The 27,171-nt window shown below is 45.8% G+C and overlaps 1 protein-coding gene across 5 annotated transcripts; it reads right to left on the bottom strand.

The window, feature by feature from the left end:
* Nucleotides 1-350: 350 nt before the first annotated feature.
* Nucleotides 351-27,115, bottom strand: rev1 (REV1 DNA directed polymerase). 5 transcript variants are annotated; one of them, XM_029702862.1, is made up of 23 exons: nucleotides 26,764-27,114; nucleotides 23,747-23,815; nucleotides 23,088-23,220; nucleotides 18,540-18,708; nucleotides 17,840-18,466; nucleotides 16,875-17,701; nucleotides 16,447-16,545; nucleotides 10,273-10,519; nucleotides 9,454-9,582; nucleotides 9,167-9,321; nucleotides 8,713-8,832; nucleotides 8,389-8,609; nucleotides 7,985-8,157; nucleotides 7,647-7,876; nucleotides 7,338-7,552; nucleotides 6,955-7,218; nucleotides 3,848-3,950; nucleotides 3,473-3,672; nucleotides 3,223-3,373; nucleotides 2,408-2,510; nucleotides 1,644-2,280; nucleotides 646-702; nucleotides 351-488 (listed from the first exon to the last, which is right to left on the bottom strand). In XM_029702862.1, exons 2-21 carry the CDS (start codon nucleotides 23,801-23,803, stop codon nucleotides 2,169-2,171), a joined length of 4,335 nt encoding a protein of 1,444 aa, XP_029558722.1. In that variant the 5' UTR covers nucleotides 23,804-23,815; nucleotides 26,764-27,114; the 3' UTR covers nucleotides 351-488; nucleotides 646-702; nucleotides 1,644-2,168. The 5 variants fall into 5 exon arrangements, with proteins under 5 accessions (XP_029558722.1, XP_029558724.1, XP_029558723.1 ...); XM_029702864.1 differs by having other exon boundaries at nucleotides 2,214-2,280; XM_029702863.1 differs by having other exon boundaries at nucleotides 352-488; nucleotides 646-2,280; nucleotides 3,473-3,669; nucleotides 26,764-27,115.
* Between the last annotated feature and the right edge of the window lie 56 nt (nucleotides 27,116-27,171).

Raw genomic sequence — 27,171 nt, 5'->3', positions numbered from 1 at the left:
GCCAATCTCAGACACCACTGACCGATTTTGACAAAACTTGGGTGAATGATGCGTCTTGCCATAGAGATCCATCATTATTTACAAAAATACACTGATTAGCCCAAGGGGTGGCACTATAGAAATCAACTGTATGCATCTTAGTCACACACACATTATCTCAGACACCAGTGGCCCCATTTTGACAAAACTTGGTTGAATGAGTCTTGCCATAGAGCTGTCATTTACAAAATTACACTGATTGGCCCAAGGGGAGCACTGCATCATTTGTGGGGATGACACATTTAACTTGTTTAATCATTTTTTCAAAGGATCATTACACCAACTCCAAATCACACACCAAATTAAAATCAAGAATTTTACAAGTTCCAAGTTTATTGTCAAGTTCTTAGAAAACATACAAATGATGTCACAGCTTCAGGTCTTCAGGCACGGGTCAGTCGTGATAGACAGGTACACTGACCAATGAGATAATTCCTTCTGGCCCTTCCCTTTTGTAGAGTTAGGGCAGATGAGAGGAAAAGTGAGTATTATACATTCCCTCAGAGACCACAGCATACAAATTCTAAAGGAAATAAACTCAGAATCAAAGGGTTGTCTGTCTGTCTCCTGTGTTTAGAACTACATTCATTTCCCCAGCATACTCACCGTTATATGATCAGGTACAGTAGAAACCATTTCATAACCACCATGTCATCCACTCTGCTGATGTCACAATGAGAGAAAACGGTCAGTTCTTTTTTTTGCAACAAATGTGTGTTCTCTTGAACATTTATATCCCGCGATGTCACAATAAGAGAACATTTAATTCTGCAATGTCACAAAAAGGTGTGACATTGTTGTGAGGTCATAAGCAAATATTATTTCATTTGATGTCACAGAGTATTGACAGCTCATAAGGAGAGTGGGTGCCTCACAATCGCCTAAAATGGCTTCCTCTCCTCACCATCTGCACGTCACATAGTAGCTATCCAAAGCGATATAGTATTGCTTTCTCCTATATTTTCCCATCAGTGTAGTTGAAGGAGAGGAAGCCACTTCACACCATTGCAATTCTGTGTCAACCTATAGAGGTTGCATAAAAAACATAAGTGCTTTGGCCAAATTTTGGTTTCCATCCCGTCACACACACACACCCACGATGAAAGAGCAAAAGAGAGAACTAACAACAGTTAATAACACACTATTTGTAACCAATACAAGAGAAAACATAATGTCTATATAGAAACACGTTTCTTTCTTTTGAAACTTAACAAGAGGTGTTGAAAACACCATTTACATGCCATAACAAGGTTTGGCACTTTTTTGCAGAGGAAAGGTACAAAAAAATTGCTTGCTTTTTAAAAACAATCTCCCAAACAGGATGTTTTTGCATCTTTTTGCTACCATGTCAGTTTGCAGATACTTCTGAGGCTATGGTGGCAGAGCTTAGAGTAACAGAACGACTGGTGAAAAGCAGAGAGAGAAAAGAAACAGAGCCAGGAAAAGTGGATGTCTATGGTTTCCTTCTTTCTGCCTCCAAACCCTGGATGTCACAGAATAGGAGGGAAGGGAGGGGGGGGCAGAGTAGACCGTAGAGAAGGCAAGGGGATTCCATGGCCACCATCTCTAGGCATCAGACTGTGATATTTGGCATATTCATACACCTAACGGCCGAGTCAGCCATCACTCGTGAGATTCAGTGGGTCCTGACCAACAGGGGCTACAGGAGGAGTGTTCCTGTCCCCCCCCCCCCCCGGCTCATGGAAGGTTGGACAGTGCGTGTTGGGCCACGTTGATTTTCAGGCTGCTGAAGTGTAGTGCAGCCGATTCCTGTGCTGTGTTCTGCTGATGCGTGTCATAATGATGTCGAAATAGAACGCAGGTCAGTGAGAGAGAGCTTGTCATATAGATCCTATTATTACTAATTCTATGGAGCTTGCAGAGCTGATGTCACAGAACTCTTTCACTGTGATGTCACAAGAAGAGAACACAGCTCCTCCCGTCAGGATTATGATGTAATAGTTCGATGATGTAACAGTGGCACAACAAACAGAACACTGATGCAAAGTGTGTGGAGGAGCAAAACTGGATCTCAAATGGCATCCTATCCCCCACATACTAGTGACCAATGCACTATATGGGGAATAGGGTGTGATTTGAGACTCGGCTAGAGCCTGCCGTGTCCTCTCCTATGTGATCTTCAGAGTGCTGCCGTAGGTCTGCTGTACCACCACCTGCACGTTGTCCAGGATGAAGTCAAAGGCCATGCTCCACACAGACTCCACAGACTGCTGCATCAACCTGCAATCACATAGGATACGTGAAAATAAATACGTGGGAACAGGAGAAAACTGAAAAGTACTAACCTTGGCCCAGTGGTCCCTGACTGTCAGACTGAGTAGAGAGTTGAACCATGAGTGGACCGTACCTCTTCATGTACTTGATGACCAGGTCAAGTTTCTCCAGGTCTTTGTCCTCGATCAGATCAGTGCAGTACTTGACCACCTGCAGAATGTCCTCCTCCATGGGTTCTGAGGGGATGGGGAAAGGACAAAGACCTTCACACACAACCACATCATTAACAAACAGTCAAAAACACAACTACTACTGTATGACAGCAAACGTCCCCTTATTCCCAGAGGTGGTACTGACCGACCCACTCCCCCCTCTGTACCCGAGTTGGTACTGACCGACCCACTCCCCCCTCTGTACCCAAGGTGGTACTGACCGACCCACTCCCCCCTCTGTACCCAAGGTGGTACTGACCGACCCACTCCCCCCTCTGTACCCAAGGTGGTACTGACCGACCCACTCCCCCCTCTGTACCCAAGGTGGTACTGACCGACCCACTCCCCCCTCTGTACCCAAGGTGGTACTGAACGACCCACTCCCCCCTCTGTACCCAAGGTGGTACTGAACGACCCACTCCCCCCTCTGTACCCGGGGTGGTACTGAACGACCCACTCCCCCCTCTGTACCCGGGGTGGTACTGAACGACCCACTCCCCCCTCTGTACCCGGGGTGGTACTGAACGACCCACTCCCCCCTCTGTACCCGGTGGGTACTGACCGACCCACTCCCCCCTCTGTACCCGGGGTGGTACTGACCGACCCACTCCCCCCTCTGTACCCGGGGTGGTACTGAACGACCCACTCCCCCCTCTGTACCCGGGGTGGTACTGAACGACCCACTCCCCCCTCTGTACCCGAGGTGGTACTGACCGACCCACTCCCCCTTCTGTACCTGAGATGGTAGTGACCCATTCTCTGAGTAGTGTTCGGATGTCCGTGAAATCACAGGCTCCAGCCAAGGTGGGTTCAGGGCGAGGGGTGAACTTAGACAGAGTCTCTGGGACATCCTGCTTTAGGGAGGATGTGGAAGGTCCATTCTCCAGCTGGTTGGGGGTCAGTTCAGGCCAATCATTAAGCATCACTACAAATCCATTCAGAAAAAATTCAAACTGGCCTTGGGTGTCTAAGTGTCTAGGGCTCACCTTGAGGCCGTTGGATAGGTCCCTCGGTCTGAGCGGGTGCTGTAGGGCTTTGGCAGGGCTGTTTCCTGGTGGGTGGGGCCTCTTTAGAGGGGAGGGGCCTTTCTTAGTGGGGCTGGAGTTGGCGTTCTTCTTCTTGTAGCGCCTCTTCACCCGACCCGCTCCAACCTGCTTCAGCTGCAACAGGGGGTTCCTCTGCTCTGCTACAGAGAAAGAGGGGTTGAGAGAGGAGGGAGAACAAAGGAGGCGAGGAAAGGAGATGGAGAAATAAGGGGGTAATGCAAAGAGGGTTGAATTTGATCATTAGTCGAACATCTACAGTTCTTTCCAGTGTATTGTATGGATATAGTGTATTCTGCTCTACATCTCTGGTCTTACCCATGATGATCCCTTGTGCCTGGGCGGTCTCTCTGCGGCCGTACGCTGAACGCAGTTCCTCCTGGAGCTCTCTGGGGAGCGCTGCAAACACCTCCGGGTCAACCTACAGAGAGACGGAATATATGTGTGTGTGTAATGGGGGTATTGCCGTTAATGTGAATGTTTGTGTGTGTAATGGGGGTATTGACGTTAATGTGAATGTTTGTGTGTGTAATGGGGGTATTGACGTTAATGTGAATGTTTGTGTGTGTAATGGGGGTATTGACGTTAATGTGAATGTTTGTGTGTGTAATGGGGGTGTTGGCGTTAATGTGAATGTTTGTGTGTGTAATGGGGGTATTGACGTTAATGTGAATGTTTGTGTGTGTAATGGGGGTACTGGCGTTAATGTGAATGTTTGTGTGTGTAATGGGGGTATTGACGTTAATGTGAATGTTTGTGTGTGTAATGGGGGTATTGACGTTAATGTGAATGTTTGTGTGTGTAATGGGGGTATTGACGTTAATGTGAATGTTTGTGTGTGTAATGGGGGTATTGACGTTAATGTGAATGTTTGTGTGTGTAATGGGGGTATTGGCGTTAATGTGAATGTTTGTGTGTGTAATGGGGGTGTTGGCGTTAATGTGAATGTTTGTGTGTGTAATGGGGGTATTGGCGTTAATGTGAATGTTTGTGTGTGTAATGGGGGTGTTGGCGTTAATGTGAATGTTTGTGTGTGTAATGGGGGTGTTGGCGTTAATGTGAATGTTTGTGTGTGTAATTGGGGTACTGGCGTTAATGTGAATGTTTGTGTGTGTAATGGGGGTACTGGCGTTAATGTGAATGTTTGTGTGTGTAATGGGGGTATTGAAGTTAATGTGAATGTTTGTGTGTGTAATGGGGGTATTGAAGTTAATGTGAATGTTTGTGTGTGTAATGGGGGTATTGACGTTAATGTGAATGTTTGTGTGTGTAATGGGGGTGTTGGCGTTAATGTGAATGTTTGTGTGTGTAATGGGGGTGTTGGCGTTAATGTGAATGTTTGTGTGTGTAATGGGGGTACTGGCGTTAATGTGAATGTTTGTGTGTGTAATGGTACTGGCGTTAATGTGAATGTTTGTGTGTGTAATGGTACTGGCGTTAATGTGAATGTTTGTGTGTGTAATGGGGGTATTGACGTTAATGTGAATGTTTGTGCGTGTAATGGGGGTATTGGCGTTAATGTGAATGTTTGTGTGTGTAATGGTACTGGCGTTAATGTGAATGTTTGTGTGTGTAATGGTACTGGCGTTAATGTGAATGTTTGTGTGTGTAATGGTACTGGCGTTAATGTGAATGTTTGTGTGTGTAATGGGGGTGTTGGCGTTAATGTGAATGTTTGTGTGTGTAATGGGGGTATTGGCGTTAATGTGAATGTTTGTGTGTGTAATGGGGGTATTGACGTTAATGTGAATGTTTGTGTGTGTAATGGGGGTATTGGCGTTAATGTGAATGTTTGTGTGTGTAATGGTATTGACGTTAATGTGAATGTTTGTGTGTGTAATGGGGGTGTTGGCGTTAATGTGAATGTTTGTGTGTGTAATGGGGGTATTGACGTTAATGTGAATGTTTGTGTGTGTAATGGGAGTATTGGCGTTAATGTGAATGTTTGTGTGTGTAATGGGGGTGTTGGCGTTAATGTGAATGTGTGTGTGTGTAATGGGGGGTGTTGGCGTTAATGTGAATGTTTGTGTGTGTAATGGTACTGGCGTTAATGTGAATGTTTGTGTGTGTAATGGTACTGGCGTTAATGTGAATGTTTGTGTGTGTAATGGTACTGGCGTTAATGTGAATGTTTGTGTGTGTAATGGTACTGGCGTTAATGTGAATGTTTGTGTGTGTAATGGTATTGACGTTAATGTGAATGTTTGTGTGTGTAATGGTACTGGCGTTAATGTGAATGTTTGTGTGTGTAATGGTACTGGCGTTAATGTGAATGTTTGTGTGTGTAATGGGGGTATTGGCGTTAATGTGAATGTTTGTGTGTGTAATGGGGGTATTGGCGTTAATGTGAATGTTTGTGTGTGTAATGGGGGTGTTGGCGTTAATGTGAATGTTTGTGTGTGTAATGGGGGTATTGGCGTTAATGTGAATGTTTGTGTGTGTAATGGGGGTACTGGCGTTAATGTGAATGTTTGTGTGTGTAATGGGGGTGTTGGCGTTAATGTGAATGTTTGTGTGTGTAATGGGGGTGTTGGCGTTAATGTGAATGTTTGTGTGTGTAATGGGGGTGTTGGCGTTAATGTGAATGTTTGTGTGTGTAATGGGGGTGTTGGCGTTAATGTGAATGTTTGTGTGTGTAATGGGGGTACTGGCGTTAATGTGAATGTTTGTGTGTGTAATGGGGGGTACTGGCGTTAATGTGAATGTTTGTGTGTGTAATGGGGGTGTTGGCGTTAATGTGAATGTTTGTGTGTGTAATGGGGGTGTTGGCGTTAATGTGAATGTTTGTGTGTGTAATGGGGGTATTGGCGTTAATGTGAATGTTTGTGTGTGTAATGGGGGTGTTGGCGTTAATGTGAATGTTTGTGTGTGTAATGGGGGTGTTGGCGTTAATGTGAATGTTTGTGTGTGTAATGGGGGTGTTGGCGTTAATGTGAATGTTTGTGTGTGTAATGGGGGTATTGACGTTAATGTGAATGTTTGTGTGTGTAATGGGGGTGTTGGCGTTAATGTGAATGTTTGTGTGTGTAATGGTACTGGCGTTAATGTGAATGTTTGTGTGTGTAATGGTACTGGCGTTAATGTGAATGTTTGTGTGTGTAATGGTATTGACGTTAATGTGAATGTTTGTGTGTGTAATGGGGGTGTTGGCGTTAATGTGAATGTTTGTGTGTGTAATGGTACTGGCGTTAATGTGAATGTTTGTGTGTGTAATGGTACTGGCGTTAATGTGAATGTTTGTGTGTGTAATGGTACTGGCGTTAATGTGAATGTTTGTGTGTGTAATGGTATTGACGTTAATGTGAATGTTTGTGTGTGTAATGGTACTGGCGTTAATGTGAATGTTTGTGTGTGTAATGGTACTGGCGTTAATGTGAATGTTTGTGTGTGTAATGGTATTGACGTTAATGTGAATGTGTGTGTACCTGGGAGAAGTCAGGCAGTTCCAGGATGATGCCCGTGGAGCCGGGCTGTCCAGGCTGGTTGGGGATCTGAAGCACCAGTGTTCCTACAGGAAGGGCAGCAGGGGGAGGAGGAGAGGAGGGGGAAGAAAGAAGGGAAGAGGGGTGAGGGCTAAAGGGGCGGTGGTGTGACCCGTTGTGGGATCGCTTTGTCTCTCTGTGGGTCCATGAGCGCTCCACCTGTTCTCTCAATTCCGCAGGCAAGGCGTCCAACACTGACCTGTCCACCTGACACACAGACACACACGTAAGGGCGCTTTCAAACTGCTGAAAACGATGCATCAAAAACATAGCCAACCCAATGGATTTTTAATGACAGCAATGTGCTGGTGAACTAGGAGGAGAACCTGTGAAGGAGAGGGGACCTCGATGCTGAGGTTGAGGCGCGTCCGAACATGGTTAGGTGTGCGTGTAGTGGGCAGCGGCTCTTCTTTACTCGTCCCTGGGATTGGATCAGCAGGTGAAGGAGGGCGGAGAGTGGAGAAGGGGGGCGGGACTTTGGCAGAGGAACTCTTCTCTTGATTGGTGGTTGAGTCAGCAACAGGAGCATCAGGTAGCAAATCTGGAGAGAGCGAGCAGAGGTTGATGTATGGCTTCTTGAGGTAATCACTAACAAGATCTCACACACACACACACACACACACACACACACACACCTGTGTGGTTGTGTTGGGCGGGGGGCCGCTGGGCCAGAAGCATGTCTCTGATGGAGCGCGTTTTAGGGCCGGAGGGGTCATGGGGGGCTGAGTGGGCCCCATCAAGGAGCTGCACCTGAAGGCCCACCCCCCTCAGGTCCTGCACCTCCAGCCTCATTGCGTGGAACAGCTTGATGACCTCACTGGCTATCAGCTGACCACTGTCTGTCGACTGGGCCAGGGTCACTGACCTGAGAGAGGAGGGGACAGAGGGAGAGAGAATGACAGAGAAATGGATAAGGAAAGAGGTGAGTGAATTATGTCCCCTCAGTGTGTAACCCTGTCCATTGCTCTCTCACCTGGCCAGATTGTCACAGATGCCGTGACCACCATATTTGGATGGCTCCACAGGGGCCCCCACCTTACGCACCATGACCTTTAGGGTCAGTCTGCGACCCCTGAGCCCCGCCCCCTGAAGACGCTTCTGCACCTCCATGGACAGGTTGGTCAGGAACGACTCCGCCTCGTCCACCTGGTGAGAGAGAGAGAGAGAATATGGAAAACGACAGAACGGAGGAACAGAAAAGCCTCGTACCTTGAGTAGTTGAAGAACATCGGTTCTACACAAAATATTCCATTCTGAACGAGTATTCTGCCTCCTTGAATAAGCCTTGGTTCTGACCAGTATAAACCAGTAATGACCTGTGTGAAGTGGACCAGATTAAACCAGTTCTAACCACTGGAAACCAAATCTGGTCCTTACCTGTGTGAAGCGGATGTTGTAGTTCATCTCGGCCGAGACAGACTTCCTCTCCTTCTCGCTGCGGACGGGCCGGTCGTCCAGACCTCGGCAGAACCTGAAGAGGGTCTGCCCGGTGCGAGGGCCAAACTCCTTCTGCAGTTGCTGTAGAGACACCTGCTGCAGGTCCCCACACGACCTCACACCCAGAGACGCCAGCTTTGCGCCCATAGACCGGCCCACACCTGAGATTGGTGAGGGGAAGAGAGATGGGTAGAGGTGGTGAAATGCACCACCAAAAAGATGATCAGTTGCCGTGTCCACCAGGTGGTGCTGTAGTGTCCTCACCTGGCAGGCTAGTGACCGTGTGGTCCCTGATGAAGTCATCCACTTCCTCTGACCTCAGGAGGTACTGTCCGTCCGGCTTGGCCTTCCGGGTCGCCATCCTCGCCAGCAGGATGTTGGACCCTGGAGAGGTCAGAGGTGACAGGTCACAAGTGTGACTGAGTGGGAGGGAAACTATGCTTAACAATGGCAGTCAACTCCCCTCACTCCCCTAGAAGTTCAGGGTCATGTTCAGCAGAGCACAAGCACACTGTAGCAAAACATTTTGAAGTGGATAATGAAAAGGACCATTTCTTATTGGACAACCCCAGATAACAGTGAGGGACTATTTCTCTCTGTTTTCTGCATAATAAACACAACCTAGGCAGTAGTGCACGCTCCGTTTGCAAATGTTTCCTCCCGTTGTGCCTACAAAACGTTACCCAGGGGTGGTAGAGGAAGGCGTGGCACCACTCACCCATGCCCACCGAGGCAGTGCACCCGGTCCTCTCCCTGACATCTGTCCGGATGGCGCTGGCCAGCTCTTCAGGTGTAGCACCCAACTCAGCCAGCAGGGCAGAGCCATCCACCAACGCCTCATCACAACTCAGAGCTTCAATGTTGTGAGTATAACTACGGGGGTTAAATAAATTTGTTGTTTATCAGATGATTGTGCTACAATCCTAACAAGTAACAAAGGAATCAGAAAAGTCAGAGGTCATGACTAACAGCAGATGAGGGAAGTGAGGATCTGTACATCCGTACCTGGCGAGGGTCTCGTACATGGCCAGGGCCACCTCCTTGTAGGCCTGGAAGTCGTAAGGGACAGACTGCAGGGAGGGACACAGCTGTTTGGCCTGGCCAAAAAACATCCCGTTCCTCACTCCTGCCTGCCTGACAGAAGAAAATACAAAAATGTAAATAAAAAAAGAGACCAGATTACTATAGGGTAGAGGGTGTGTATGGAACCTGGCCTCGTTGGAAAGCACTTCTGACCCATCAGGAATGCACAGAGGACATTAGATAGGCACACTTCCAGATACCAAAGAATATATCCCTTTTCCCTGGAAACAGTGTTAATATACCATTTTAAACTTAGTGCTTAGAACATCCAATTATATTTCCACCAACCATTTCATTTGTTTGGCTTCTTTTTGACGGTCTTAGGGTCAATTTGAGGGTTAAACTAATGCATCCTGGGAAATGTAGCATTTTCCCCATGTTGTACTAAATTAAAATAATTTAATATATATTTAGAATATTTGCATACAGGTTTTTTCCCTTGATCATTAATTTAAAAAAAGTTTGTCCTGAAAATCAATTGTTTCAACATTATTTTATATGCATGTATATAATGACATGATTGATGTTTTATGTACAAGATGTTTATTTGTATAGACTACACCCAATATAGAATAGAAGAGGAATTTGAATTTCACCAAATTAAATTAGATTTCCTTTAATTCAAACAATTCTGTATCATATTTACTTCTTCAATTCAAATTCAAAAAAGCATTCACAATTAAATTCTGAATTGAGCCCAACCCTGAGTGAGTATGGGTGTGAGAGTGTAGAGAGAGTTACCTGGCCTCGTAGCTACAGGAGGCAATCTCAGCCATAGAGAGGCAGGTTGTGTCCGGGTCCACACCATTTCCGTGGGAGACGTGACTCTCGGCCGAGGTCATGTCCTCCAGGTCCCCATCCTTCCTCTCTGAGACACCTGCATGGGAGTATTTCCTCTGGTAGTACTGCAGCTCCAGCTGGCGGTCAACACCAGGCCTCTGAGCGACTCTGCCTGGACCACGGTTACTGGTCACAGCTACTGGCTTCCCTGGGGGGAGGAGAGGAGGTGGGTGGTTAGTGGGCACTGGGAAGTTAAGGACTAGATTTGAGGCATAACAACAATACATGAGAACGTGTGCGCGCCTATAGGTGTGGGACTGGTACAATTACCGTATAACCGACGGTTATGCATGAAGGTCGTCAAGAAAATAAAATAACTGTCATAACCCTTAAGAAAAAAAAGAGGTGGAGGCCACTGTTGTCATGACATTGGCCTGTGGGTAAGGTTTATGACCCCCCCATAAATACCTTCCTTTCCTCTCTTGACTCTACTGAAGGACTCTTGAAAAGCCTTTGATAAACATAGAGAGTTGGGGAACATCAAAAGGTGGGGGGAAAGGAACCATATTTCAGTAATAGAACCAGTTGAAAATATGCGTTGGTACTTAATGAATATGATGTCAGTTCGGTTGTCATCTGAGACATTCTTATTAATGATAGAATGACAAACTGTATCCTGGAAAGTCTACACATTATAGTTATCAGATTCACATGGAATTGTTGTGCAATTTAAAATATGTTTAAATATGAAACTATTTGTGAAAAGATGAAACGTAATTTTAGCTTCCAAATGAGAGAATTGGGTTTTCATAAGGTTAGAGCCCTGCTCAATCAGTGGCCCGCCCCTGTGAAGAGACATTGGTTATAAACTATGAAACACACCCTTCTCTCCCTCCACTATATAAGCCCTTTACGAATATATAACTTTCTGCTCCGGGTACATTAGGGCGACGGTCCGATGTCAGAAGGATTCAGATAATAAGCTGTTCCGAGGACGTGAGGACGACGGTCCCACGTCAAAAGGACTAACATGTCAACTACAGAACTAAGCCAACCTCAGCGTGTGCTTTGGTTGCGAATGGTATGAACTTTGAACTCTTATTCACTACAGAAGTGATACCTCCTAGCCATTGAGTTAGCAACGGCCGCTGTAAACTTGGGCTAGGAAAGGACGGACGACGGATCCAATCTAACACACAACGACGATACTACAAAGTATCCAGTTTACCACCAGAGACATTCTTCCGAGGACAGGAAGATCTCTGTTGGGCAACACGGCCAGCATCTACGACCAACCTACCGAAGCGCAGCTCAGAGTAAACATTTATTGCATTCTCCTTTTCCAAATGGGCAGTAATTTAGAATGCATAAGATACTGTATTTACGATAGCATAGCTTCTCCCTTTGTTCCTCAGTCTTCCCGCTCTTTCACTCAAACCCAACCCCCTTTCCTTTGTGTAACCAGCCGTCATGTCGGCTCCGTCCACCAGGGACGTTTTCTGTATGACATAATTTGCATTCTGTGTATATGCAATTCTGTGTGATTATTTTGTAAATAAATAATTAAACCAAAGTTTGTATTGCTGATTCAACTTATTAGCCAGGGTTCGTGAAGATAACCAAGAATTTACAACTTTCAGATGAGACTGAAATAAGGTGACGATTAATATTGACTGCTATTGATGTAAAATATTACTAGGTCTTTCAGAGTTTATTCGGAAGATAACAGCTCTATAAACACTCTTTCGTGGTGCCCCGACTTTCTAGTTAATTATCTACCTGATTAGCTTAATCAGGTAATATTAATTAAAGATAAATGATTTTATAGAATAGCATGTCATATCACCTAATCCGGCATAGCCAAAGACACGACACTGTGTTCTTGGGGACCTTCAATGCTGAATATATTTTTTGGCCCTCTTCCCCAAATCTGTGCCTCGACACAATCGTGTCTCGGCGCTCTACAGACAATTCATTCAGTTGACAGCACTATCAAATCATGTCATATCAATTGAATTTACCACAGGTGGACTCCAATCAAGTTGTAGAAACATCTCAAGAATGATCAATGGAAACAGGATGCACCTGAGCTCAATTTCGAGTCTCATAGCAAAGGATCTGAATACTTTTTTCTCTTCATCTAAACTATGAAATAACACATGGAATCATGTAGTAACCAAACAAAAAAGTGTTAAACAAAACATATTTGATATTTTAGATTCTTCAGTAGCCACCCTTTGCTAAAAGTGTGCAAAGCTGTCATCAAGGCACTTTTTTGGTTACTACATGATTCCATATGTGTTATTTCATAGTTTAGATGTCTTCACTATTATTCTACAATGTAGAAAATAGTAAAAATAAAGAAAAACCCTGGAATGAGTAGGTGTCTTAACTTTTGACTGGTACTTTTGACTGAGACACACATATATATAAAAACTGGGTGGGTTCTAGCCCTGAATGCTGATTGGCTGACAGCCGTGGTATATCAGACCGTATTACACGGGTATGACAAAACACTTATTTTTACTGCTCTAATTACATTGGTAACCAGTTTAAAATAGTAATAAGGCACCTTGGGGGTTTGTGAGACATGGCCAAAATACCATGGCTAAGAACAGCCCTTAGCCGTGGTATATTGGCCACACCTCCTCGGGCATTATTGCCCATATATGGGCTTTTCTCCCATTTCTTATGGAGACTCTTCGGGTACGCTCGCTCAATATAAATGGCGCCAGAGAGGCGGGAAAGAGGAGTCTGTTGGGTGAATACACTACCATTCAGAAGTTTGGGGTCACTTAGAAATGTCCTTGTTTTTGAAAGAAAAGCAATTTTTTTCCATTTAAAATAACATCAAATCTATCAGAAATACAGTGTAGACATTGTTAATGTTGTAAATGACTGTTGTAGCTGGAAATGGCAGATTTTTTTATGGAACATCTACATAGGCGTACAGAGGCCCATTATCAGCAAGCATCACTCCTGTGTTCCAATGGCACGTTGAGTTAGCTATCAAATCAAAGTTTATTTGTCAAGTGCGCCGAATACAACAGGTGTAGACCTTACAGTGAAATGTTTACTTACAGGCTCTAACCAATAGTGCAAAAAAGGTAAGGTGAACAATAGGTAAGTAAAGAAATAAAACAGTAAAAAGACAGTAGCGAGGCTATATACAGACACCGGTTAGTCGGGCTGATTGAGGTAGTATGTAAATATGGTTATCTAATCCAAGTTTATCATTTTAAAAAGGCTAATTGACCATTAGAAAACCCTTTTGCAATTATGTTAGCACAGCTGAAAACTGTTGTTCTTATTAAAGAAGCAATAAAACTGGACTTCTTTAGACTAGTTGAGTATCTGGAGTATCAGCATTTGTGGGTTTGATTACAGGCTCAAAATGGCCAGAAACAAAGAATTTTCTTCTGAAGAAATGAGAGAGAAATGAAGGCTATTACATGCGAGAAATTGAAGATCTTGTACACTGCGGTGTACTACTCCCATCACAGAACAGCGCAAACTAGCTCTAACCAGAATAGAAAGAGGAGTGGGAGGCCCCGGTGCACAACTGAGCAAGAGTACATTAGAGTGTCTAGTTTGAGAAAGACACCTCACAAGTCCAACTAGCAGCTTCATTAAATAGTAATCTCAGACTGGCAAAAAAATTAAAAAGATTAAGATGGGCAAAAGAGCACAGACACTGGACAGAGGAAGATTGGAAAAAAGTGTTATGGACAGACAAATATAAGTTTGAGGTGCTCGGATCACAAAGAAGAACATTTGTGAGAGGCAGAAAAAATGAAGATGCTGGAGGAGTGCTTGACGCCATTGTCAAGCATGGTGGAGGCAATGTGATGGTCTGGGGGTGCTTCGGTGGTGGTACATTTGGAGATTTGTACAGGGTAAAAGGGATCTTGAAGAAGGAAGGCGATCCCTCCATTTTGCAACGCCATGCCATACTCTGTGGACGGCGCTTAATTGGAGCCAATTTCCTCCTACAACAGGACAATGACCCAAAGCACAGCTCCAAACTATGCAAGAACAATTTAGGGAAGAAGCAGTCAGCTGGTATTCTGTCTATAATGGAGTGGCCAGCACAGTCACCAGATCTCAACCCTATTGAGCTGTTGTGGGAGCAGCTTGACCGTATGGTACGTAAGAAGTGCCCATCAAGTCAATCCAACTTGTGGGAGGTGCTTCAGGAAGCATGGGGTGAAATCTCTTCAGATTGGCATTCTAGTTGTCAATTTGTTGAGGCAAAGGTCTGCAAGGATGTAATTGCAGCAAATTGAGGATTCTTTGACGAAAACAATTATTTCAATTAAAAATCATTATTTATAACCTTGTCAACATCTTGACTATATTTCCTATTCATTTTGCAACTCATTTCATGTATGTTTTCATGGAAAACAAGGACATTTCTAAGTGACCCCAAACTTTTGAACGGTAGTGTGTGATACACACAGTTGAAGTTGGAAGTTTACATACACCTTAGCCAAATAAACTCAGCCTTCACAATTTGACATTTAATCCTAGTAAATATTCCCAGTTTTAGATCAGTTAGGATCACCACTTTATTTAAAAAATGTGAAATGTCAGAATAATAGTAGAGAGAATTATTTATTTCAGCTATTATTTCTTTCATCACATTCCCAGTGGGTCAGAAGTTTACATACACTTAATTAGTATTTGGTAGCATTGCCTTTAAATTGTTTAACTTGGGTCAAACGTTTCAGGTAGCCTTCCACAAGCTTCCCACAATAAGTTGTGTGAATTTGGCCCATTCCTCCTGACAGAGCAGGTGTAACAGTCAGGTTTGTAGGCCTCCTTGCTCGCACACGCTTTTTCAGTTCTGCCCACACATTTTCTATGGGATTGAGGTCAGGGCTTTCTGATGGCCACTCCAATACCTTGACTTTGTTGTCCTTAAGCTATTTTGCCACAACTTTGGAAATATGCTTGGGGTCATTGTCCATTTGGAAGACCCATTTGCGACCAAGCTTTAACTTCCTGACTGATGTCTTGAGATGTTGCTTCAATATATCCACATAATTTTCCATCCTCATGATGCCATCTATTTTGTGAATTGCACCAGTCCCTCCTGCAGCAAACACCCCCACAACATGATGTTGCCACCCCCGTGCTTCAAGGTTGGGATGGTGTTCTTCGGCTTGCAAGCCTCCCCCTTTTTCCTCCAAACATAATGATGGTCGTTATGGCCAAACAGTTCTATTTGGTTCATCAGACCAGAGGACATTTCTCCCAAAAGTACAATCTGGCTTTTTATTGCAGTTTTGGAGCAGTGGCTTCTTCCTTGCTGAGCGGCCTTTCAGGTTATGTGAATATAGGACTTGTTTTACTGTGGATATAGATACTTTTGTACCGGTTTCCTCCAGCATCTTCACAAGGTCCTTTGCTGTTGATCTGTGATTGAGTTGCACTTTTCGCACCAAAGTACGTTCATCTCTAGGAGACAGAACGCGTCTCCTTCCTGAGCGGTATGACAGCTGCGTGGTCCCATGGTGTTTATACTTGCGTACTATTGTTTGTACAGAGGAACATGGTACCTTCAGGCGTTTGGAAATTGCTCCCAAGGATGAACCAGACTTGTGGAGGTCAACAATTATTTGGCTGATTTCTTTTGATTTTCCCATGATGTCAAGCAAAGACGCACTGAGTTTGAAGGTAGGCCTTGAAATACATCCACAGGTACACCTCCAATTGACTCAAATGATGTCAATTAGCCTATCAGAAGCTTCTAAATTCATGACATAATTTTCTGGAATTTTCCAAGCTGTTTAAAGGCACAGTCAACTTAGTGTATGTAAACTTCTGACCAACTGGAATTGTGATACAGTGAATGATAAGTGAAATAATCTGTCTGTAAACAATTGTTGGAAAAATTACTTGTGTCATGCACAAAGTAGAAACGAGTTTTAATGACTCCAACCTAAGTGTATATAGACTTCCAACTTCAACTGTATGTATGTATGTATGTATGTATGTGTGTATGTATGTATATTTTGTGCTATTCAAACGGTTATTACGGTGACTGTGGTCATTTGGCTGACCAATAACTGTCACCCAAAATTCCATGACCGTCACGGCCCTGTGTGTGTGTGTGTGTGAGAGCGTGCGTGCCTTTGAGGTCGGGCCTGTGTCTGATCCCCACAGAGACAAAGAAACAGTCCATGTCCACATGCAGGATACAGGACTGAGGGCCAGGAGCAGCTGACGAACCTGAACAACAAACACAGACAGACAAATCAGGAGAGAGAGACAGACAGACTTGTAACATACACAGAATAAGAAACACACACACACACACACACACACACACACACACTAACATGTGCAGTCAGAAGTAAATGTACACACAGCTACTCCTGTAATCAGGTCAGCAAAACGCTCAGACTCACCCTTCCATTAAACGACATTAACAACATGCAGAATGTTTCCACTGACATTTGAGAGACATGACTGGACTGAGTAATCAGAATTCACATGCCATCACACAGAGACCATCCAATCCAATGCCTCCCATCCAAACACACACTCCTCTTCCTTACCCTCTCTCCTCTGGCGTTTGAGCCTGTCTCTCCCGGGGAATGTGGCGCCCCCTGTGGCCCTCCTCCTGCTCTGCAGCGTGTTGACATACTCAGAGAACTCACTCCTCCATGTGGAGATGTGATGTAGACGAGAGTGGGAGTAGAACTCTGAGATGATCCCCCCTGTCTTCGCCAGTGCTGATTGGTGGTCGCTGTCTGGAGGGGCGGGATTTGAGGGAATAGCTGATAAGTTGTTGGTTTCAAGAGGGGCGGGGTTAGGAGCAAAGGCATTGTGGTGACTGCCATTCAGACGGACAGGGGAAGGGGAGCGGTTTGGGTTATCAAGGGGGAGGGGCTTCTCAGGAGGGGAATCTGATTGACGGGGCTTCGGAGGTGGGAGATCGAGGGGGCGGGATGCCAAGGCAGCCGTCGCCTCCTGATAGGTGGGCGGCGGGGGTTTGGGTCTCTGTTCATTGGCCAGTTGTGCGTGGTGTCTGTGGTGAGACACAAGGGGAGGGGTTGCGTTTCTGGGGGGGCTCTGGAGAAGTTTGGGGGGGTCAGATTTCAAAGGGGAGGTGGATAGGGGGCTGGCAGGATGCAGGGACACAGACCCCCCCGTGGACTTCCTGTCAGGGTTCAGGAGTGTGTCTGTGGGTCGTGTGGGGTTGGGGGAGAGATCCAGAGGCTTTAAGGCACCATTCACAGGGTGGGCGTGACCGTTGGTCAGAGGGGGGTCCGTTGCCCCTCTGGTGGGTCTGACAGGACAGGGGTCCTCCCCGCCCCCCTCTTGCACCCAGTTTATTTGGGCGGTCCTCGTCTTGTCATAGGAGGTCAGTAATGATCCATTTCTATAGGACAGAGAGAGAAGTGGGAATTCAGAATCACAACCTGGAACCAATGTTCTTTATGTGCACCCTACTTTTCTATGTTATTATGCCAGCACCAATATACATATATCAATACACACATACACAAAACACACTCACAGTCTGAAGTCCAGATCCCGGTAGCTGTGCTGGAGGTGGCTGGAGAAGGAGAGGCTGGACTGAGGTTGCGCATGCCCAGGTTTAGAGTGCTCATGGCTGGGGTGAGCTGGGACGGGACCGGGGGTCTGTAAGTGGGTGTCGGCTGGAGCAAGAGGCCGGATGCAGCCTGGCTTGGGCTGCCCTTGGCTGGGTGGGTGATGGGGGATGTGTCCTGGGTCAGAGTAGATGTGATTGGAGGAGTAGGGGCTAAGGAGGCAGTGTCCTGGGCTAAAGTGTCTGGACTGAGGGTTGAGGTGACTGGGGAGGGGGAGGGGGAGCGAGGGGCTGGGCTGGGGGTTGAGGTGACTGGGGAGGGGGAGCGAGGGGTTGGGCTGGGGGAGGAGATTGTCTATGTGTAGATGACTGTGGCTGGATGTGGGAGTGTGTTGGCTGGATAGGGGCTTCCCAAGGCTGGGGGCTGGGTTGTTGAGGCCAGGTATGAGGTTATTGAGACTGGGTACAGGGAGGCTGTGGCTGGGTCCTGCTGCCTCCTGGCCCTGGCGAACACACACACTGGGGAAGCTCAGGCCTTTCTGCTTGGCATAGAGCTGGTACTGCAGGTAGGACAGGAGATGGCCAGCCTTGATACTGAAGGTGGGAAAGAGGAAAGTTCAAACACTATACGTAGATTACATTACACAACACACAACCCTACACCCACCTGTCAGTGATCCACTCAGGCCGGACCACCTTCTGGGCCCTCAGCTCCTGTATCTTGCTGTTGGGCAGGTTGGTGGCGATTATGTGGGTTGTCTTGGAGCGGGAGTAGTACATGTGAAACTGACCCCCATGCAGCATCATCAGCCTGCGCAGCTCGTCCGCACTGGGGTCTAGGTATAGAAATAAGAAATAGAAGAATTGGACTAGCGCTGATATCCACATTCTACTCTTTATAATTCTATGCTCACACACAGTCAAAAGCCAGAGAGGAAGAACAGGAACAGACATCAAAGAGCAGGGTAAAGCATACACACATTTAGTACCAGTCAAAAGTTTGGAAACACCTACTCATTCAAGGGTTTTTCTTTATTTGTACTATTTTCTACATTGTAGAATAATAGTGAAGACATCAAAACTATGAAATAACACATGGAATCATGTAGTAACCAAAACAAAAAAAAGTGTTACACAAATAAAAATATATTTTGTATTTGAGATTTTTCTAAGTAGCCACCCTTTGCTTTGATGACAACTTTGCACACTCTTGGCATTCTCTCAACCATCTTCGAGGTAGTCACCTGGAATGCATTTCAATTAACAGGTGTGCCTTCTTAAAAGTACATTTGTGGAATTTCTTTCCTTCTTAATGCGTTTGAGCCAATCAGAAGATAGTCCTTATTATAGCAAGAACAGCTTAAATAAGCAAAGAAACGACAGTCCATCATTACTTTAAGGTCAGTCAATCATCAAAATTTCAAGAACTTTCAAAGTTTCTTCAAGTGCAGTCGCAAAAACCATCATGCGCTATAATGAAACTGGCCCTCATTAGGACAGCCACAGGAAAGGAAGACCCCGAGTTCTCTGCTGCAGTCTGCTGTCCTCACATGCTTCAAGATGGCCACCATTGTTCCTGGACCTAAGAAGGCAAAGATAACTGAACCTAAATGACTATCGCCCAGTAGTACTCACTTCTGTCAACATGAAGTGCTTTGAGAGACTAGTCAAGGATCATGTCACCTCCACCTTACTTGTCACCCTAGACCCATTTCAATTTACTTGTCCTAATAGATCCACAGACAATGCAATCACCATCGCATTGCACACTGCCCTATCCCATCTGGACAAGAGGAATACCTATGTAAGAATGCTGTTCATTGACTATAGCTCAGCATTCAACACCCTAGTACCCTCCAAGATCATCATCAAGCTTGAGGCCCTGGGTCTGAACCCAGCCCTGTGCAACTGGGCCCTGGACTTCCTGACGGGTCGCCCCCAGGTGGTGAATGTAGGAAACAACACCACTTCGCTGATCCTCAACACTGGGGCCCCCAGAAGGGTGCGTGCTTCGCCCCCTCCTCTACTCCCTGTTCATTTACATTTACGTCATTTAGCAGACGCTCTTATCCAGAGCGACTTACAAATTGGTGCATTCACCTATGATATCCAGCGGAACAACCACTTTACAATAGTACATCTATATCTTTTTTTTGGGGGGGGGTTAGAAGGATTACTTAATCCTATCCCAGGTATTCCTTAAAGAGGTGGGGTTTCAGGTGTCTCCGGAAGGTGGTGATTGACTCCTCTGTCCTGGCGTCGTGAGGGAGCTTGTTCCACCATTGGGGTGCCAGAGCAGCGAACAGTTTTGACTGGGCTGAGCGGGAACTGTGCTTCCTCAGAGGTAGGGAGGCGAGCAGGCCAGAGGTGGATGAACGCAGTGCCCTTCTTTGGGTGTAGGGACTGATCAGAGCCTGAAGGTACGGAGGTGCCGTTCCCCTCACAGCTCCGTAGGCACGCACCATGGTCTTGTAGCAGATGTGAGCTTCAACTGGAAGCCAGTGGAGTGTGCGGAGGAGCGGGGTGACGTGAGAGAACTTGGGAAGGTTGAACACCAGATGGGCTGCGGCGTTCTGGATGAGTTGTAGGGGTTTAATGGCACAGGCAGGGAGCCCCGCCAACAGCGAGTTGCAGTAATCCAGACGGGAGATGACAATTGCCTGGATTAGGACCTGCGCCGCTTCCTGTGTGAGGCAGGGTCGTACTCTGCGAATGTTGTAGAACATGAACCTACAGGATCGGGTCACCGCCTTGATGTTAGCGGAGAACGACAGGGTGTTGTCCAGGGTCACGCCAAGGCTCTTAGCACTCTGGGAGTGTTCACCCATGACGGCGTGGCCATGCACTCCTCCAACTCAATCATCAAGTTTGCAGACGACAACACAGTGGTAGGCTTGATTACCAACAATGATGAGACAGCCTTCAGGGAGGTGGTGAGGGCTCTGGGAGTGTGGTGCCAGGAAAATAACCTCCCTCTCTTAACTTCAACAAAACAAAGGTGGTGATCATGGTCTTCAGGAAACAGCAGAGGGAGCACCTCCCTTTCCACATCGATGGGACCGCAGTGGAGAAGGTGAAAAGCTTCAAGTTCCTCTGCGTACACATCACTGACGATCTGAAATGGTCCACCCACACAGACAGTGTGGTGAAGGCGGCGAAACAGCGCCTCTTCAACCTCAGGAGGCTAAAGAAATTTGTGTTGGCACCTAAAACCCTCAAACTTTTACAGATGCACAATTGAGAGCATCCTGTCAGGCTGTATCACTGCCTGGTACGGCAACTGCACCGCCAACAACCGCAGGGCTCTCCAGAGGGTTGTGCGGTCTGCCCAACGCATCACCGGCGTCAAACTACCTGCTCTCCAAGACAACTACAGCACCTGATGTCACAGGAAGGCCAAAAAGATAATCAAGGTCAACAACCACCTGAGCCCCTTCCTGTTCACCCCGCTATCATCCAGAAGGCGACGTCAGTAGAGGTGCATCAAAGCTGTGACCAAGAGACTGAAAAACAGCTTATATATCAATGTCATCAGACTGTTAAATAGCCATCATATGCACATTAGAGGCTGCTGCCCTATATACATAGACTTGAAATCACCAATAAGAAGAGACTTGCTTGAAACACGAGCAATGGAGATTAGACCGGTGTAAATCTGTCCTTTGGTCTGATGAGTCTAAATTTGAGATTTTTGGTTCCAACCGCCGTGTCTTTGTGAGATGCAGAGTAGGTGAACAGATGGATATCAGCATGTATGGTTCCCACCGTGAAGCATGGAGGAGGTGGTGTGATGGTGCTTTGCTGGTGACACTGTCAGTGATTCATTTAGAATTCAAGGCACACTTGACCAGCATGGCTACTACAGAATTCTGCAGCAATACACCATCCCATCTGGTTTGCGCTTAGTGGGAGTAATCATTTGTTTTTCAACAGGACAATGACCCAACACACCTCCAGGCTGTGTAAGGGCTATTTGATCAAGACGGAGAGTGATGGAGTGCTGCATCAGATGACCTGGCTGCCACAATCACCCAACTTTTTGGGTTACTACATAGTTTATGTCTTCGCTATTACTCTACCAGATAGAAAATAGTAAAAATAAAGAGAAACCCTTGAATGAGTAGGTAGAGAGAGGAGATTATTTCCATGTACTCCCCTGTGATACTCTTAGAAATCATTTACATATCCAATTTATATTTCCTGTAGGTTAAAAGAAAGAGGAGATGGAAGAAGAAAGACAAAAGCTAAATGAGGGGAAAGAGTGAAAGGTGGAAAGAGGAATGAGAGAAGAAATGGGGTAAAAATGGAAAAGTGGAGATGAGGGGGAAAGAGAAAATAATGAAAGATAAGAGATTGGGATAAAAGGAGAGAAGGGAAGGCAGTGTGGGAAAATAGAATACAGAGGTAGAACGTGTCGACCGCACAGCAATCCCAACAAAGCCTTCTATGGCTTACCTAACAACTGAACCCCATCTATTGTACGGTCCACACGCACAAAGTCCATACATTGCAGTTACACACCCGCCCAGTCTTTCTAGAGAAATAATTGCAATCAAAGTAAAATTGCTTAGAAAGTATAAATGGGTTACTAGCTCCATTAAAGCATTAAGGACTGTATTTAGTATCCATAGAAGGGATAAGGATAGAATCAATGGGAGAAGGGTGGGTATGGTGTAAAGGCGTGCACATGCTTCCCATCCCAGACAGATAGGAACAGTTTGGGTATATATTATGACGACATTTAGTGACGTTTTTGTTCATTTTGATCCTCGGAAGGGTTTTTTCCGGCTGTTCATGCACACAGAAAATGATCGAGGCAAGCTGAAGTCGGTAGCCGAAGTCAACGCCCCTTCGACGGTGATTGGTCAACCGAAGGGATTCTTCAATTAAGTGTTCGTTGTCAATCAATGAGATGTGCATGAAAACGAGGCCTATTTTTCCACTTGAGAAATACTGCACCAAACATCTTAGTTAGATGCGACTTATATCTCTGCAAAAACATCAGAATAAATGACAGATTTCTTGATTTATCTTAGATTAATTCTGACTATTTTGAGGAAGTGTATGCTTGCTACAGCATCTCAAGATGGACAAACAGTACTATTGCCGCTTTGTCTCATTTTTCAAGCGAAGGTCTTTTCAGGGAGTAGGCGAGTGCACTCGTTCGGGTGGCCTAGCCAGACCATGCTGACGCCTTAACGGCCATGTGTCTCACCTGTGTACCCGTTGACATAGATGGCCACCCCAGTGAAGATGCTAGGGCAGGCTCCATCTTTCTGTTTCTCTCTGGGGGCGTCCATCTTAAACTGCTCATCCAGCTTGGACACCTTAGCAGCCATGTAGCCACCCTACACACACATTTTACATTTAAAGTCATTTAGCAGATGCTCATATCTAGAGCAACTTACAGGAACAATTAAGGTGAAGTGCCTTGCTCAAGGGCACAGACAGATTTTTCACCTGATCGGTTGCTAGCCCAACGCTCTTACCGCTAGGCTACATGCCGCCGGTACACACACACACATTTTAGAATTTGTTCTAACAAGAAACCCTGATATTCTCACTGCAGACTGATAGTCACACATGCAACAGGCCTCCAGGCCTCCAGTCAATAAAGTGGCAAATTAAGGAGGCAAACCTGGGTTGGCTTATCATGCATGACATACACAGAGAACTACCATAAAATTCTTAGCCTCTCCTTTCTCATCAGCAGTCATAAGTATACATAATCACACAGGTATCAACCTAAGTTGTTTGCACAATTCATTATGCTCTAGCAGTACCATATTATCCCACTGAGCTAAAGTGAGCCAATGTAACGGATAATGCCACGCTCATGGGTCTCCATGGCAACGGAAACAGGAAGTTACTCACCCTGGAAGCCCAACCGTTGTCATCCCTGTCCCTCTTCCTCCGCCCATCTCGACTCATACTGAGAAACACCTGGGAGAGGACGAGACAGAGAAGAATAGTCTGTTTTAGGTAGCCATCTCTATGACGATGAGGCAGTCCGTGTAAGAGAATCCACACAGATACACTTTGTTATCAGGTTTTTAGGTGATTGATCAGCCAACTTCAGTACACTAATTAGGCTTGTATTGTAATTAGTGATCGATACCGGGAGATTTACATCAGGCCCCGCCCTAGAAGAACAGTACAACAGTGTGTGTGGGAAAGTGTGGTGACCAATGCTTACTTACCATACCATTTTACCTTCCTTGGTCTGTCATTTTGTCCCTCAAAACACACACTCTACAACATGTGGGTGCCTCTATCTCAGATGGTGTGATTATGATGAAACAATCCTCATCCTCTCCTCCTTATTACATTATTCTAATTATCCGTCTGGACCCTTCAATTCTGGCCTTGAGCATTGTAGCTCTCATCTCAAAACAGATGTATCTTCAAACCCCCTTCTATTGGGCTTTCTGAGTTCAATCCATCAGACTGTTGTCCAACTTCACATGAGGGTGTTTCCTAGCTCAAGGAGAGATCAGAAACTTTTGATTTTGGAGTGTACTCTCCCTTTAGCACTGACCCTAGCCTCGGTCTGTGACCCATGTCTCAACCGGAGGGAGTGGCCCAGTAAGCCTATTAGTCCTAATCTAGGCCCTGAGAGAGGGAGCCTGAACGCCCACCATCAAGAAACCCAAAGCAGAGAATGGCACATCTGTTGAATGAATAGGCAGACACAGTCAGGTTTGACACTGATTGTCTGTGTTCCCAATCTGCTCATCACCTGTAGCTGGCTGCCATGATTACAGCGTGTGACTTATATCCTGCCAGGGCCAGGTGCTCCAATCATGCAAATGAGCATGAGCAGGAAGAACACACTCAGGTCAGTTCAAAGGGAGGTGACATCAAACATTGGGAGAATCTTAATTGCATACTCCTCACATCCTCACCTTCTCAAAAGCCATTGGATGAGAAAACCCAGAGGTCCCAACCCTTTGCCCTTCTCCTCCAATTGGGTTTTTGAGAAGGAGGCGAGAGGACACAAGGAGTATGCAATTGAAATTCTCCCAAGAAAGAGAAAATGAAGGAAGCCGAATGAAAAAAAGGATGGATGTAGCCTTGGGTAGAAATGTTATGGACAAAGGCACATAAAAAAGGATGACGGGGGACAGAAAATTACATCTGCAGATAACCTATACGGAGTAGAAAGCAGTAAGGAAGAGGTGGAGATATGGGGTTAAATCTAAGACTACATCCCATCCATGGACAGGTAATCAATCAGACAAAGCATCTGAGAAAGATTGACTATCCTACGCCTGTCTGTCTTTTTATTCAAGCCCTGCAATATTTGCTGGGTTAGGATCAGCTTTATCTGGCGCTGTTATGACCTTTAACATTATGAGCTAAAAATACACCCGTCTCCAGAACAGTTCTAACAGGCCTCCCGCTGTATTACTACTACCTGGACTCTGCAGCAGCATATAAGCAGTGTGATGGCTGGACCATAGACATAGATAGAGGACTCATCTTTGTATCTGTGCCATTATAGTGTTTGTGACAGCTTGGACAGCGCCATTGAGGTTCCATTTTGAAGTAGTACATTTTCTTCTTCAAGATTGTCTGATCGTGCCTAATGACATGACTCCAACGGGGTCACCAGGAGGGATCAGCTAATAAAATTGTAAGTCCCATCCAGTTGACTACATTACAATAGTGGAAGCCCTCAATGGTGCTGCCCATGCTAATACAGCCTTTTGGCCACTAGAGGGCTCTATCATTCTCTATGGGCTGGACACCTGCCAGACCGTCTGTCCTGCTGTGCCACGCTCAAATGAGTCCCCACAGAAGCACAAATGGCCCACAGCTGGTGGACTGCAGGTGTCACAGTGTAACCTGGCTCCAAAGTATTGTGGTACAAAAGGACCAAATTGGTTCCTGCCTCCAGGAAGGAGTCCATCTTAAGTCAACTCCAAAGGCTGGTACCAAGAATTCATCAGAGGCATAGACAGTTAGATATGAGAGAGATGCTGGGGGTGAGAGGGGACAGAGAATGTACTTACTAAAGCAGGCAGTCAGAGCAATTATTGCTGATTTCCATTACAAAGAAAATGAAAATTAGTACAAAGAGCAGAGCAGCAGACACCAGTCTAACTGCAGCCTCTTTTTGAAAGAGGGCTGTTATGGAGCATGCTTTGTACAGTGCCACCACTGCTCTCCTCGCTGACTGTACTTACTGGACTGAAAATTCTAAAGTAAGCAGGTTGCAGGAGTCATACTTGCTAGAGTTGGCTACAGGTCTAGCTAGCCCCCCTCCCTGCTCCCTCCCTCCTCGAGCAGAACACAAACAAAGATTTGTGGTCGACCTGCATGGCGAGCACTGCCTGGACACACGAATGGGCTTGATTTTACTTTAAGCTAGATATAGCTATGCATACGGACTAGCATTGACGATTTCCTAAATGAAAAGACAGCTGACCCCAATCACGTCCACTATGTGTGTAGCTAAGCTTGTTAGCTAGATCCACGCCTGGTTCTGTGTGGGAAATGTATTGCTTGCTTCGTCATGTCTGTTAGCTAGTGTGGTCCCATGTGATTTTGACTACCACAGACCTAAAAAACTCAACTAGCCACGTTACTCTCGAATGAAGACTGTCAAAAAAAAGGCAAGCAGAAAGACAGATATTAAGCAAATCAAGCTAGCTGCAGAGTTAGCTGGTAAATAACAAATGTAACCGAATGAATCGTGTCGCAGCGCTACAGAGTATAATTTCAGACTGTGCACAGATTCTGTGTGCAGTGAGGACACGTTGCTTATGTCGAAATGATGTTACATAATTGTCCAACAATGAATAAACAGTAGGTGCACGAGTGTGTGCTACAAAGTGTCCACACTGTACTGTTCCCATTGTAAAAGCGGAAGTCACTTTGCTACTCACCTTCTCTCTTTTACTGACTTGATCTTGTGCTGAAATCAAACAGCTAAATGTTGTTCTCGCAGGCTGGATTCTTCTTCTAAATGGGTCTATGCGGTGGAGTTATTCCCTATTTTGAGTTTAGTGTAACTGTTGTGGTCTTCCTATTTTGACATGCTCTTGAATAATCTCCGATCACCTTTCTCCGTGTGCTCTCCATTTTCAGCAGCCCGTCTGCTTTTTCTCTCTACCTCCCTTCTCTCCCTCCTTCTCTCCCTCTCAACTCCCTGGCTCCTCCCCTCACTGTTTAGCGCCTGAACGCGTCCTCCCTGTCGGGTCAGTGACAGCTCCCATTGCCGCTGGCTGTGGTTATCGCGCCACCCCGTGGCGAGTCAACAACACTACACTTGACGCAGCGCTGTGAAAGGCCAC

This window comes from Salmo trutta, chromosome 20 (assembly GCF_901001165.1).
Source record: "Salmo trutta chromosome 20, fSalTru1.1, whole genome shotgun sequence".
NCBI lineage: Eukaryota > Metazoa > Chordata > Actinopteri > Salmoniformes > Salmonidae > Salmo > Salmo trutta.
This window is presented reverse-complemented; position numbering and strand designations above follow the sequence as displayed.

Coding starts and splice junctions, on each gene's coding strand:
- rev1 (XM_029702860.1), bottom strand. CDS start 23,803: ATGAGTCGAGATGGGCGGAGGAAGAGGGACAGGGATGACAACGGTTGG. Junction 8,833..9,166: donor CACTGCCTCGGTGGGCATGG/GTGAGTGGTGCC, acceptor TGACCTCTCCAG/GGTCCAACATCCTGCTGGCG. Junction 8,610..8,712: donor CACGGTCACTAGCCTGCCAG/GTGAGGACACTA, acceptor CACCAATCTCAG/GTGTGGGCCGGTCTATGGGC.